Raw genomic sequence first — 14093 nt, 5'->3', positions numbered from 1 at the left:
GGGCCACCACTGCTCAGCGCTAGCTGACTGTTGCTATATGGCGCCATAGACCAGGGTTGACAAACCTCCTGAGTTTTTTTGATTTTTGTTTTTTGAGACGGAGTCTTGCTCCGCCCAGGCTGGAGTGCAATGGCACGATCTCAGCTCACAGCAACTTCTGCCTCCCAGGTTCAAGCGATCCTCCTGCCTCAACCTCCTGAGTAGCTGGGAATACAGGCACACGCCACCACGCCCAGCTAATTTTTTTGTAATTTTCGTAAAGATGGGGTTTCACCATGTTGGCCAGGCTAGTCTTGAACTCCTGACCTCAGGTGATCGGCGCCCAGCCAAACCTCTTGAGTTTTAAAGACAAGTTAGAAATTGTGCCTTCTGAGGTGAAACTTCCTAAAAATCTTAACAGAGTCCTTTTAAAAATGCTTTGTGGGCCAAATAAAACACCCCTGCCAGGCCAATAATGTGCCACCTCTACCATGCACTATGCCCAGAGCGTGGCAAAGCCTGAAAACATGCTTGTTGGATGAGTCTTGCGCAGAGTCAGGCACAGTTTGGGGTAATGTGTGCCAGATGCTCCATGAAGTGTTAGGCACCTCAGGGTCTCAGGAAAATGTATTTTGTTTTATTCTTTTGTGTGAAGGTCCACTGTGTGAAACTGCCAATTCTTACTTGGATAGCTTTGGCCTTACTTTATACCCTGCCCAGATGGTTCCATTAGCATCTGCACACAGGGCTTCAGATCAGGGCAGACCCTTCGCACTGTGCCTTGAAGTTTTCTATGGAAAGCTATGTGTACCTTTTTTTTTTTAAATTCTTGGAGCATAGTCAGGGTCTATATTAACTTGCTTCCTGAAGAATTCCACCAGAGGGTGGATAGCCTGGGAATGCATTATTTGACAATTTGAAGAGCAAAGGCTCTGCTCCCTGCAAAAGTCTCCTTTAGTGCAGAATGTTCTCTCTAAAGAAACAAGGCCGGGCATGGTGGCTCACGCCTGTAATCCTAGCACTTTGGGATGCCGAGGCGGGTGGATTGCCTGAGCTCAGGAATTTGAGACCAGCCTGGGCAACACGGTGAAACCCCACCTCTACTAAAATATAAAAAAAAAAATTAGCTGGGCATGACGGCGTGCGCTTGTAATCCCAGTTACTTGGGAGGCTGAGGCAGGAGAATTGCTTGAACCCGGAAGGCGGAAGTTGCAGGGAGCCGAGATCGCACCATTGCGCTACTCCAGCCTAGGCGACACAGTAAGACTCTGTCTCAAAAAAAAAAGAAAAAAGAAAAAAGATTATAGAACTTATCATCCAGATTTGGAAATGACTGTGTGTCATTTTATGCCCTTTCTCACTAATGCAACAGACACCTATGGTGAGCGCCGGTTAAAGAATGGTGCTGTCTCCCACGTCACTTCCACCGTGGCATTTCCTTAAACAGGCTGATGGAACTATTCCCAATTGACCTGTCCAACTGTTGCTATGTTTTTCTTTTTCTAAAGTAGGAGGGGAACTTTCAGCATAGGAAAGCCTTAGAAACACATCTGCTAAAGTGAGATAGATCCAGGTTTGAATCCTGCCCTGGATCCTTATTAGCTCTGCCCTTGGGCAGGTAACTTAACTTTTCGGACCCCTTTGTTTTCTCATTTGCAAAATGGGTCACTGGGGGGATTAAAGATGTATAATAAGCATTTGAGAAATACTTTTTGAATTAATGAAAAGGGCTCAACATAGTGTTTGGCTCATGGTATATTTCCAATAGGAGATATCTATTATCATTATTTTTATGCACCTAGGTATTGCTTATGGTATGATAATAATAATAGGTAACATTTACTGAGCATTTACTATTGCCATGCACTGTGCTAATGCATTACACACTTTATCCCATTGAATCCTTATAACAACCTTATGAGATAGGTATTATTACTATTCTGATTTTAATTGAAGATGGAAAATAAAGCCCAGTTCAAGACTGCACAGCTGGTGTATGAAAAAACAATAAGCACTAGGATAATAAACAGAGCTGGAATCTCAGGGCTGCCTCTTAGCTATTTGACTCCTGGCTACTTAACCTCTCTGTGCTTTAATGTCTTTATCCATAAAGTGGGTTAATAATGCCTGTCTCCAGGAGTCATTGTGCAATCAAATGAGATAATAATGTGAAATTCTTGGCCCATACTAGGGTCTCATTAAAATGTTTGCTCTTATTTCCACCCTTTCTTCCTGACTGAAACTCCCCAGGGCAGAATCTTGTTCTTGCGGGCAGACATACCACTCTCCACAGAGCAGAGATTCTCAGACTTCCATGTACTTCTGAGTCACTGAAGAGTTTGTTAAAATGCAGCTTCCTGGGCTTAAGATTCTGACTCAGTAGATCTGAAGTAGGGCCCAGGAATCTACATTTTAAACATATTCTCCCAGTTACCTTTGCCAACACAGGCAGGCACCACACCTGGAGAAATAAGACTGAAGTAAAATAGCCTGTAATCCTGGCACTTTGGGAGGCCAAGGCAGGTGGATCACCTGAGGTCAGGAGTTTGAGACCAGCCTGGGCAACATGGTGAAACCCTGTCTCTACTAAAAATACAAAAATTAGCTGGGCGTGGTGGTGTGTGCCTGTAATCCCAGCTACTCAGGAGGCTGAAGCACGAGATTCACTTGAACCTGGGAGGCGGAGGCTGCAGTGAGCCGAGATTGTGCCACTTCACTCCAGCCTGGGTGACCATGGAGTGAAACCCTGCCTCAAAATAAATAAATAAAGTAAAATATCTCAGTCCAATTTTCTGGAATCTTGCTAACTCATTATAAACATATTTATAGTCATGAAATCTGAAAACTTCTCAGTGTTAGAAACTCACCTTTATAGCTTCAGCTTCAGCTTCAGAGTAAAGCTCAGAAAGTGTTTCAATGAATGTAGTGTTTCCAAAGATACTGACATGGTTTCTTTTTTGTGGGGGGGTGGGGGGGACGGAGTTTCACTCTTGTTGCCCAGGCTGGAGTGCAATGGCGCGATCTCAGCTTACTGCAAACTCTACCTCCCGGGTTCAAGCAATTTTCCTACCTCAGCCTCCCGAGTAGCTGGGATTACAGATGCCTGCTACCATACCTGGCTAATTTTTGTATTTTTAGTAGAGACAGGGTTTCTCCATGTTGGTCAGGCTGGTCTCGAACTCCCGACCTCAGGTGATTCACCAGACTCAGCCTCCCAAAGTGCTGGGATTATAGGCGTGAGCCACCGCGCCCGGCCAACATGGTTTCTTTAAATACTGTCTTTCTCAGAGAGGATTGAATCTGGAATTGAACTCCAAATAACCAGATGACAGCTGAGCGGCACATTACATTTGAGTCATCTCAGTCTCTTGGCTCTTGTGTGTTTTAAAAGTAGTATTTTAGATGTCTTGAATATCTGGCATTGGTAATGGTAAGTGGTAAAGCCAAAATTTTTGTAAGGTGGCAAACATGTAGATTCTATTTCAAGCAACAGCATTAGTTATAGGATTTGAAGACAGCATATAGGACATTTTGATTTTCTTGAGAAGAGGAAATTAAATGGTCAGCCATGCATTATCTGCAGGTGAATTTGCTGTTGTTACAGAGCTAATCTGTTTGCAAGTATTTGTTGAAGCTTAATTAGGTTCTTTGGGGATAGAAAGTTTGGCTGACCCTAGGATTTTTTTTTTAATTAGTTAAAACTTTGTTTTGTTATCTGCTCAATTACAGGGAAGTTGTGATCTGGTATCCTTATTAAGTTCATGCCTAAAAACAGGATGTTATATATGCCTGTAATAAAGTGGGAAATAAGGGAAAATTAAATTTCTTCATAAACAGATGTTCTCAGTGAGGCTTTACTAATTGAGAATTACTTGCCAGAACATTAGCGAATCCCATTTAGATTGGAGGGGGATAAACATCCTAAGTTCAGATCCCGTGGAGCCACATGCTAACATGGAAGAATGTAAGGTAGAGAGAGTTCTGTGGAGGCATTGCCAAGAGAGAAGCTCATAGGAAGTCATGACCCTCTGATTATCCTCTTTCTTTCTTTCTTTTTTTTTTTTTGAGACAGAGTCTTGCTCTGTCACTCAGGCTGGAGTGCTGTGGTGCGATCTCGGCTCACTGCAACCTCTGCCTCCCGGGTTCAAGAGATTCTCCTGCCTCAGCCTCCTGAGTAGCTGAGATTACAGGTGTGTGCCAGCACGTCTGGCTAATTTTTGTATTTTTAGTAGAGACAGGGTTTCGCCATGTTGGCTAGGCTGGTTTCCAACTCCTGACCTCAGGTGATCCACCTGCCTTGGCCTCCCAAAGTGGTGGGATTACAGGCATGAGCCACCTGCCCGGCCAAGGATAGGTTTCTTACATACATACATTGAGTAGTGGTGAAGTCTGGGCTTTTGGTGTACCTGATACCCAAAGAGTGAACATCGTACCCAATAGCTATTTTTTTAACCCTCACCCTCATCCAGTGTCTTCTCTCCATGCTTATGTCTTCATCATTGAATTGTTTCACAGGTTTACTTCAAAAACAAGCTGAAGTTGGCACTAATTGGCCAGAGCCTCTTTGGACAAGAAGTCTATAGCCACCTCCGCAAAGGGGGCCACCGAGTAGTAGGGGTGTTCACAGTTCCAGACAAGGATGGAAAAGCTGACCCTCTGGGTGAGTGCATCTTGGGATGACTGGGTCAAGAATTCTCAGGTCCGGGTTGGCTATCAGCTGGTGTGGCAACTCTGTGTTCATCACAATACACGCTCCTTCTATTTGTTGTTTTGCCCTTACCAATGCTGGACTTCCATCTCATGGTCCAAGGTAGCTGCCTCAGCCCCTACTATCACACTGGCATTCCAGCAAGCAGGAAGGAAAAGAGTGGGAATCAGGGAAAAGCTTTTTATTAAGGGCGTAATCCAGAGTTCTACATATTACTCCCACTTGTATCCCATTGGCCAGAACTTAGTCACAGGCCACATCTATTTGCAAGAGTGGCTGAGAAATACAGATTTGATTTGGGGTGGCTATGCGTTCGGCTAAACTAGGGGAATCCATTGCTAAAGGATGAAGGGGGGACAACTAGCAGTCTCTGCCGTATACGTGGACTTCAGAAGAATTGCAAGCATATGACTTTTAGACTTCCTTTCAGAATGAATCCTGGGAAATGAACTCTTCCTTGGTGCCTGGTCCCAGGGTCAGGACCCCCTTTCCATTGGTCATGGCCATTTGGGCTCGTGGCATAACTCAGAAAAAGAAAAACTACCAACCTCACTTATAGAGTAACTGTATGAGGAAGTGGGTACAGCATGTGGGTAACAGCATATGTTCTGGAATCAAGGAATGAATTCTGATTCTGCCACTTACTAGCTGTATGACCTTGGACAAGTTACTTAATCTTACTAAGCCTCAATTCAGCGGTAGCTACCTCACGTGGCTGCTATGAGGATTAAATTATATTAATGTACACAAAGTGCTCACACTATGCCTGGTTCATAATAAGGAAGCATTAATGACAGTAGTTGAGTATTCTTGTGAGAATAGTCAACTAGGACAGCCAAAAATAGCTCTGGGGCAGCCAAAAACTGAAACGGAAGCCCAACACCTGGATGTCTCAGCCTCTCTCAGCAGAGTACTTCTTTGTTTTCTTTTTTTTTTTTTTTTTTGAGACAGAGTCTAACTCTGTTGCCCAGGCTGGAGTGCAGTGGCACGATCTCGGCTCACTGCAACCTCCACCTCCCGGGTTCAAGCAATTCTCCTGCCTCAGCCTCCCAAGTAGCTGGGCTTACAGGCACCCACCACCACACCCGGCTAATTTTTGTATTTTTAGTAGAGACATGGTTTCACCATGTTGGCCAGGCTGGTCTTGAACTCCTGCTCTCAGGTGATCCGCCCACCTTGGCCTCCCAAAGTGCTGGGATTACAGGTGTGAGCCACTGTGCCTGACTGATTTTTTAAATATATACTACTCCGGAGGCTGAGGCAGGAGAATCGCGTGAACCCGGGAGGCGGAGCTTGCAGTGAGCTGAGATAGTGCCACTACAGTCCGGCCTGGGCGAAAGAGCGAGACTCCGTCTCAAAAAAAAAAAAACTATATATATATACATATATGTATATATATACTACTTATATATAAAACCGTATACTTAAATATATATATAAATACTTAAGATATAAGGCACACAGTAAAAATGACATTTCATTATGAAAAAAATAGGCTTGTGCTGTTTGCACTTTGGTGGGCCATTCCATTTTCATATGGCATTAGGATGGAGCCATTTGTTTGGGAGGGGACAGCGCTCTTCTCAGGAAGGAGATTCTGGTCTGTTTAGGGAGGCCAAGCCCTTAGCAGGAGCTGAGCATGTATTCTCCTTGGCCTCTCACCTTTGTTAATTTGTTTGGTGAATTTGGGAGAAGGAAGTAGAAAAGCTCAGCTCAGCACTTACTCATCTTTTGGGATCTGCCTGTTTGGCAGGGAGAATGTGTTCTGGTCTACAATTTGTTCTGTATAGAGAGGGAAGAGATTCATGGCTTTCCAACTGTGCCAGAGGTGAGTATGTTAAATTGGTGGGTGAAGTATTGGCACATGCCTCCAAATCTAAAGCTATGTTCTTAAAATGTTGTATCAGTAATAAAGGTACCATTTTTGATCTAAAAAAGAAAAAGCTTTCATTAAAATCTTAAAGTATCATCTAGCCAAAAACTTTTCAGTTCTAATTTATTATGCCTTAAGTATATAGATATGTATCACCTTAGTGTGATCCGATTACAACAGGTGAAATTCTAGTCACAATCTAAATTGTTCTTCACCATGTTTTATTTGTAAATATTTCATGAAACTGTAAAATTACAATATGTGAATTCATAGTGATGTAAAATTATGGCTAACTTCTAAAAAGCAATCTTCTTTTTTATGCTCAGCTTTGGCTGCAGAGAAAGATGGGACCCCTGTGTTCAAGCTTCCTAAATGGAGGGTCAAGGGCAAGACCATCAAAGAGGTGGCAGAAGCCTACAGATCCGTGGGTGCAGAGCTAAATGTGCTCCCTTTCTGCACTCAGTTCATTCCCATGGATATAATTGATAGTCCAAAGCATGGCTCTATCATTTATCACCCATCCATCCTGCCCAGGCACAGAGGAGCCTCTGCTATCAATTGGTGAGATTTTTTCTTTTTACTTTTTTTTTGAGATGGGGTCTTGCTATGTTGCCCAGTCTGGGTTCAAATTCCTGGCCTCAAATGATCCTCCTGCCTCAGCCTCCCAAGTAGCTGAGATTTCAGGAGTGTGCCAGAACACCCAGTGAGACTTTTCTAATTACAGAGAGGGTGAGTGTATTTCAATTGCCTATATTCTTTCTGTTTTTTACCTAGGTGATCAAGACAAGAAACTAGGCATGCTTGAACAATTGTGAGGTCCCGATTGGTTACTACTGTTGCATGAACTCCCCTGAGATCTAGACATACAGCGTGAACCAGGACAGCATTTACCAAGAATAGCCTATGGAGTACTAGCTCCATTGACTGTTACTAGGTATTCAGCAAACAAAGGTTTTATGGTCAGTAAGTTTGGTTTATGCCGGATTTTTAATGGCAGGATTCATTTGAGCTATTAATACAGGCTTTAATGTCAGTATCATAATCCCCTAGAGGGAGTCTGAATATACAATGTTCCCAAACTTATTTGACCACAGAACTTTTTTTTTGCATAGAGCATCTCAAGTACATTTCAGGAAATGCTGAATTACTTGAAATAACCATCAAGTAATTACTTGAAATGATGAAATGATCATCTTCATTGTCCATCTTCCCCATTCAACTCTAAGCTTCTTAAGGAAAGGGACTTTGCACAACATTTGTATTGCTATTTTCCAGTGTCAGGAACAGTGGCTGGTACATTGTAGGTACCTAATACCATAGGGACACAACACTGTGGGTTGAGGTGGGCCTTCCTACCCTTTCTGCCTTCTCTCCTTTACCTGCACACCTTCCTAATATTCCTGTGTCAAGTCGTTGGAATAAGCTGGAAGCCTACACTTGGTTTAAATGTGATGAAAAATATTAGTTGTATTTAAACTTTGATTACATGGATTGATTTCTTTTTGGCTCTTATAAATAACACACTATTATTTAGTAGATATATTTGCACTTAGACTTGTGCTTTTTCTCACTTTACACTGTTTCCACATGCAGAATCATTGGATCAAAGCATATGAATATTTTCAAGGATCTTGATAGCAATGCCAGTCAATTTCTTAGTATTTCTGAAGAGTTAGTGATTGATGGGTTGATTTAGGTCTTGATTTATAGCTCAAAAGTAAAAAATATTTACATTATTACATGGCTGACCTACCATCATACTCTCTCTGTATTAGCTTGAATTAATAATCAGCTCTGTCCTTCACATTAGCTTCATATTCTGTCCTTCACAGAGTATCCTGTTTTATCTTTTGTTCTTATTCTGCCTAATACAGAATAAGATGTAGGAATTGGACCCAGGTAGGCAAATTACTTGATCTTGAAGTAGAAAGCCGATCCCTGGGAGTCAATGAGTGGTAGTAATGATAGACTCCAATGCCTTTTTGAATTCACTGCAAGTCATTACTATACATTAACAAGACAGACAAGATATGAAGGTGTATTATATAAAATAGCAGTACCATTAGGCACTGCTTTTTATGAGCCCTGACATCTCCCAGTTCTACTGTTAATTTCTCATGGTAGCTTCATTCATTGTCTACTTTTCCATTATAACTATCTTATACTTTAATATCCCTAATTCATCACTTTATGATAGTTAACCAACATTTTAAATTGAAATTCTTCTTTTCACAGGACTCTAATTATGGGAGATAAGAAAGCTGGGTTTTCTGTTTTCTGGGCTGATGATGGCTTGGATACAGGACCCATCCTTCTTCAGAGATCATGTGATGTTGAACCCAATGATACAGTGGATGCACTTTATAATCGGTTTCTTTTTCCTGAAGGAATCAAGGCCATGGTTAGTATATTTTGCCACCCAGAATTTAGTAAACCTTTAAAGTTTTGAAAATACTTTTTCTTTTATTAAGAAATTATCCATATGAATTTTCACCAAAAATACAAAGTTTAAAAACAAAATTCGATTTTTTTTAAACTAATGGGATGGTATATTTAGGATGGAACGCTGAACTTTTCAATTTCTTAGTCGACTTGTTTTTCTGAGAGCAGTGATCCAATGGATGCAGTAGCATTTAAACTGCTCCATCCTTTTGCCAAATACTTGAATCTTCAACTCTGCCTATAATGCATTGTAAAGAAGTATATAGAATCTTAAGAAATTTTGCTACGTAATTTGTTGTAGAAATTTAAAAGTACTTTAAATTAGCCTCTGTAACAGGGTGAAATTTGGTGTTGCTGTATTTATCTAGAGGTACTCTAGGGTAAAAAAAAAAATCCCAAAACATATATACCATCAGATAAAAATATTGCAATATTAGCCTACACAAACAGTGAAAGCTCCAGCTGATAATTTTGATGTCATTTAATTTTTTTTCAGAGCTAGTGTGAGAGAATTAGCAAGATTATATACAGTAGTAGCCATTGATTTAGGAGAGAGGAGAGCAATGCTTTGCTTGTATCATTTAATGATTAAGAGAGTGGGGCTTTGATGTCAGAAAGACCTAAGCTCAAGTTTCCATTCTACCTCTTCTTTGTTGTATGACCATGGGGAAGTCACTTAGCCTCTGTAGCTTTGGTTTCTTCATCTATACAGCATGCATAATACCACCTGACTTGTAGGGCGGTTGTGGAAATTAAGTGACATTATTTGTGTAAAGCAGCTGGCCCACGGTAGGTGCTCATAAAATGATCATTACAATCAACATAGCATTATGTGTGTTCAGTGACATTTGCTGAAGCCCGGATTCTAGACCTAGTTATAGCCTAGATGGAGGTGGGTGGAATGAGCTGTAAACTTGGCTCTGTTCCCCTGTGGTTCCCTCCATGTGCTCTTGGGTGGGTTGGTCAGCAGCTGTGAGTCCTTAGAGAGAAATCTGAGAACTTGAACTCACGTGGGCCTCGCAGTGAAAATGGGAGGCTCTCAACTCAAGGCAAACATAAATATGACAGAGAAGAAAATGCAGGACACCTCCCAAAGGCAATCAAGCTCATGGATAGATTTTAACTTTTTTTATTCCAGCTCTCCTAAACTAGAAAGCAAGTTGAATTCATTAAATACAATAAGGTATCATTTTTTAGAATCATCATGATGAGTAAAATAACTCACAAAGACTTATTTTATCATTATATTCCTATCATTTCCAGTGAATCACCAAGAGAGGTGGCAGTTTGTTTAAACAAGGGAGTCATTTTTGGGAGTCCAGACTTCGACTGGCAATAGATAGACCTGGATACAAATCCTGTTTCTGATACTTACAAGCTCTCTCTGTGATCTTGAGCCAATTGCTTAGTTCTTTTTCTTTCTTTTTCTTTTTTTTTTTTTTTTGAGACAGAGTCTCGCTCTGTCGCCCAGGCTGGAGTGCAGTGGCGCGATCTCAGCTCACTGCAAGCTCTGCCTCCTGGGTTCACGCCATTCTCCTGCCTCAGCCTCCCGAGTAGCTGGGACTACAGGCACCCAGCACCACGCCTGGCTAATTTTTTGTATTTTCAGTAGAGACGGGGTTTCACCGTGGCCTCAATCTCCTGACCTCGTGATCCACCTGCCTCAGCCTCCCAAAATGCTGGGATTACAGGCGTGAGCCACCGCGCCCGGCCTTGCTTAGCTCTTTTTTCTGTCAGTTTCCTCAGGTGTAAAACAGGAATAACAATATACACCTTGCAGGATTCATGTTATGTTTTCAAGGGTTATTTTACATAAAGTAGCTACCACACTGCTTGTCAGGATGGACCTGAAGAAATGGTAGTTATCATCATACTCCTGACTCTCTGAACAGGTTTATAGGTAGGAATTCTGTTATGCAGAAACTTTAGTCAAATAGACAATGCCATTGTTGATCATTGGGCTGTAACACAGGTGATGTCTTTGGCCTTAGGTAGAAGCTGTCCAACTCATAGCTGACGGAAAAGCTCCTCGTATACCCCAGCCAGAAGAAGGGGCAACATACGAAGGTATTCAGAAAAAGGAAAATGCTGAGGTATTTATATCAACTCAATAACACATCTCAGAGTTCACGGCCCTCTATCCTTCAGTAGTTCCCCACCTACTATGATCTTGCCAAAAGGTAAGCCAGCCTGCCCTAGCCCTACCTGTTAGAGTAGACAGGTAGCCAGACATACGCAGGAGAGGGGAGTCCCCTAAAGAAAGTAAGTCTGGGAAGACTCATGTCTGGGAGACCACTGAAAATTTACATATTAATAGTATCTCTAATGCTGGAGTGGGTGCGCACTTAGTCAAATGCGCATAGAAAGGAGATACTATGCAAACAAACAAACAAGCAAATAAAAAATGCCCAGAAATGCCTCTGCAGTCTGCCCAACAATCCTTTGCTCTGCAGTTAAAATGTCAAAATATCGCTAGCTGCATGCTAATGAAAAGGGCAAAGGGGATATTCCTCAAAACATCTGGCATGCTAGGTGTGCTGGGCACAGTGGCTCATGCCTGTAATCCCAGCACTTTGGGAGGCTGAGGCAGGAGGATCACTTGAGGCCAGGCATACGAGACCAGACTGGCCAACACAGCGAGACCCCTGTCTCAAAAAACAAAAAACAAAAACCTGGAGCCATAAGTACAGCTTAGGGCAGAGAAAGAAATTCCAAAAAATACACAGATGCAGTAGGTATAGATTTGGCCACTATACAACCTTCCTGTGGTGACGATAGTAAACAACACAGACATCAGGTAATATTCATATTTAACACCAACCTACACATACACACCAACTAATAATATGGAGGGTCCCATAAACCTGAGACAAAATCTAGGTGCAGACAAAGCAGAGAGCTAAGATAGACACAAACTAGACAAAAAAAAAAAAAAGAGGCAGAGACTTAACAGAGGTGGGAACTTCAAAAAAAAGTTCAACCTAACAAAAACCCAACATAAAACTCTCCAACAGCTACTGGCCTCCTCCCCTCAACAGCCCGCTCTACTTCATCTTTACAAAGCATACTGTCCTTCTGCTTTTTATTTTCCTTCAATAAAGTCTCTTTTTTACTAAATCAGCCACCTGACAAAATGCTTACTCTAAATAAAACTAAGAAGCAAAAATTCCTTTACTTCCCAATAACATACTCGTTTCTGCCTCTGATGACAAGAAGCGTTTTTATTGCCTTTGAGGTTCACAGTCATAGGAGGCTCAGCCTGTGTTTTGTGCCTTCCTAGATTTCTTGGGACCAGTCTGCCGAAGTTTTACATAACTGGATTCGAGGTCATGATAAAGTCCCTGGAGCTTGGACAGAGATAAATGGACAGGTATGTTTTAGGGACCACTCCCCCCGACCCCCCTCCCCGATTATTACCTTTGTAAGAGATATTACAGATAAATCTGGGCTTCCCATGGTTCTTCCTTGGTCATGAGGCAGGTCTGTGATTCACTCTCCCCTTTACTCAGCATGTATTGAGCATTTATTGTGCAGCAGACACTAAATCCAGCGCCTGATCTAAGGAGCCTGCAGTTTTATGGGGAGTGCAGAGAAGTGAATAAACACTCTCAGTGCAGTAAGATAAAGGCTATCATGGAGGCTGAGACTCAGGCATATTAGGAAAGGCTTCCTAGAAAAGCTCACTGCTTTGCTCGAGAAGAGTTAACCAGGTTGAGAGCAAGACAAGTAGGTGAAGCCCCAGAGATAAGACTCCAGCACCTGGTCAAGGACTTGCAAAAGGAGTTCAGTGAAGCCAGGGTCTGGACTGTGAGGACAGGCATGGGGAGAGCTGAGGCGGGAGAGGTGGGCAGGGCCTGAAGGGTCTTCTATCCATGGGTAATTGACTCAGCCCAGGCTCTCAGGTTTCACCTCTTCCAGGAGGTTTCCTGCTCTCACATGCCCAGCCTGGCAGGGTCTGATGGCCCTTCTCTGGGTTCCAGCAACACTCTGCCTACCTCTGGCATCACACATCATATATTGTGAGGGTCTCTTTATTCCCCCCAACACTAGACTGTGAACTCCTTAGGGGCAAGGGCTTCATGTGATTGTCTTGACAATCTCAGCAGTTAAGCAGGAGTCCGGGTACATACTAAGTGCCAATAAAAATCCATGGGCTTGATGGGCGACCAAGGGAGGGAGTTTAATTTAATGGTTAAGAGTGCACGATCTAAAGCCAGAATGCTTCTATGAAAATTTACTATGTAACCTCGGGCAGGTTTCTTAACCATTGGGTGCCTTGGTTTCCTCATTGTAAAATGGGACTAATAATACTGCCTCCCTTACGTTATGGATAATTGTGAAGATTAAATGAGTTGGCTGGCCATGGTGGATCACACCTGTAATACCAGCACTTTGAGAGGCCGAGGTGGGAGGATCACCCGAAGTCAGGAGTTCGAGATCAGCCTGGCCAATGTGGCAAAACCCTGTCTCTACTAAAAATAGAGTGTGGTGGTATGCACCTGCAATCCCAGCTACTTGGGAGGCTGAGGCAGGAGAATCACTTGAACCCAGGAGGCAGAGGTTGCAGTGAGATCACACCACTGCACTCCAGCCTGGGTGACAGAGCAAGTCTGTCTCAAAAAAAAAAAAAAAAAAAAAAAGAATTAATACATGTTAACTCATTTAAATACTTAGCCCTGGGCCTAGAGTAAGTATTCAACAAACCATTATAGCATAATCATAATAGTGTTCCATAAACGATAACTGATCATCCTAGAATTGCAATAATAACTCGGTCAGCGTCAGTCTCTTGGCTACTGTCTGGATCCAGTCCTTTTTCCGTGAACGGACTCACAAAGCACCCTGTGCTTCTCATCACTTATCACCCTGCACTGTAATAGTCTGGTGACCACTGTGCATTGCCCATCACTGATGCCCACCCCCAACACCTCCCCAACCACCCAAACCCAACCTTCAGTCTATAAAGGCTGAGAGCTTTTGATCTCATTCACCTTTGTATCAATGGGAATATGTGATAAGTGCATACTCATGTCACCTGGATGTGGGGTATTTTGGACTCTCCAGTGACATATTCACAGACTATTTCTTGCC

At 42.5% G+C, this 14093-nt stretch overlaps 2 protein-coding genes across 5 annotated transcripts in view; one reads left to right on the top strand and one right to left on the bottom strand.

Moving 5' to 3' along the window:
- Positions 1-14093, bottom strand: part of NOPCHAP1 (NOP protein chaperone 1) — a 99924-nt gene that overhangs the window by 11161 nt on the left and 74670 nt on the right. The gene's annotated exons all lie outside the window — the stretch shown is intronic.
- The window catches only part of ALDH1L2 (aldehyde dehydrogenase 1 family member L2), a 61065-nt gene that overhangs the window by 6093 nt on the left and 40879 nt on the right, over positions 1-14093 (top strand). For 2 of the 4 annotated variants that reach the window (XM_055235966.2, XM_063615194.1), the window contains exons 2-6: positions 4495-4639; positions 6887-7121; positions 8796-8961; positions 10994-11095; positions 12283-12372. In XM_055235966.2, coding sequence (XP_055091941.1) covers positions 4495-4639; positions 6887-7121; positions 8796-8961; positions 10994-11095; positions 12283-12372 — 738 coding nt within the window. Of the gene's footprint in view, positions 1-4494; positions 4640-6886; positions 7122-7334; positions 7520-8795; positions 8962-10993; positions 11096-12282; positions 12373-14093 lie in introns of those variants that run through there. The other 2 variants (XM_063615195.1, XM_055235969.2) reach the window with 2 other exon arrangements.

This window comes from Symphalangus syndactylus, chromosome 13 (genome assembly GCF_028878055.3).
Source record: "Symphalangus syndactylus isolate Jambi chromosome 13, NHGRI_mSymSyn1-v2.1_pri, whole genome shotgun sequence".
Classification (NCBI taxonomy): domain Eukaryota; kingdom Metazoa; phylum Chordata; class Mammalia; order Primates; family Hylobatidae; genus Symphalangus; species Symphalangus syndactylus.
This window is presented reverse-complemented; position numbering and strand designations above follow the sequence as displayed.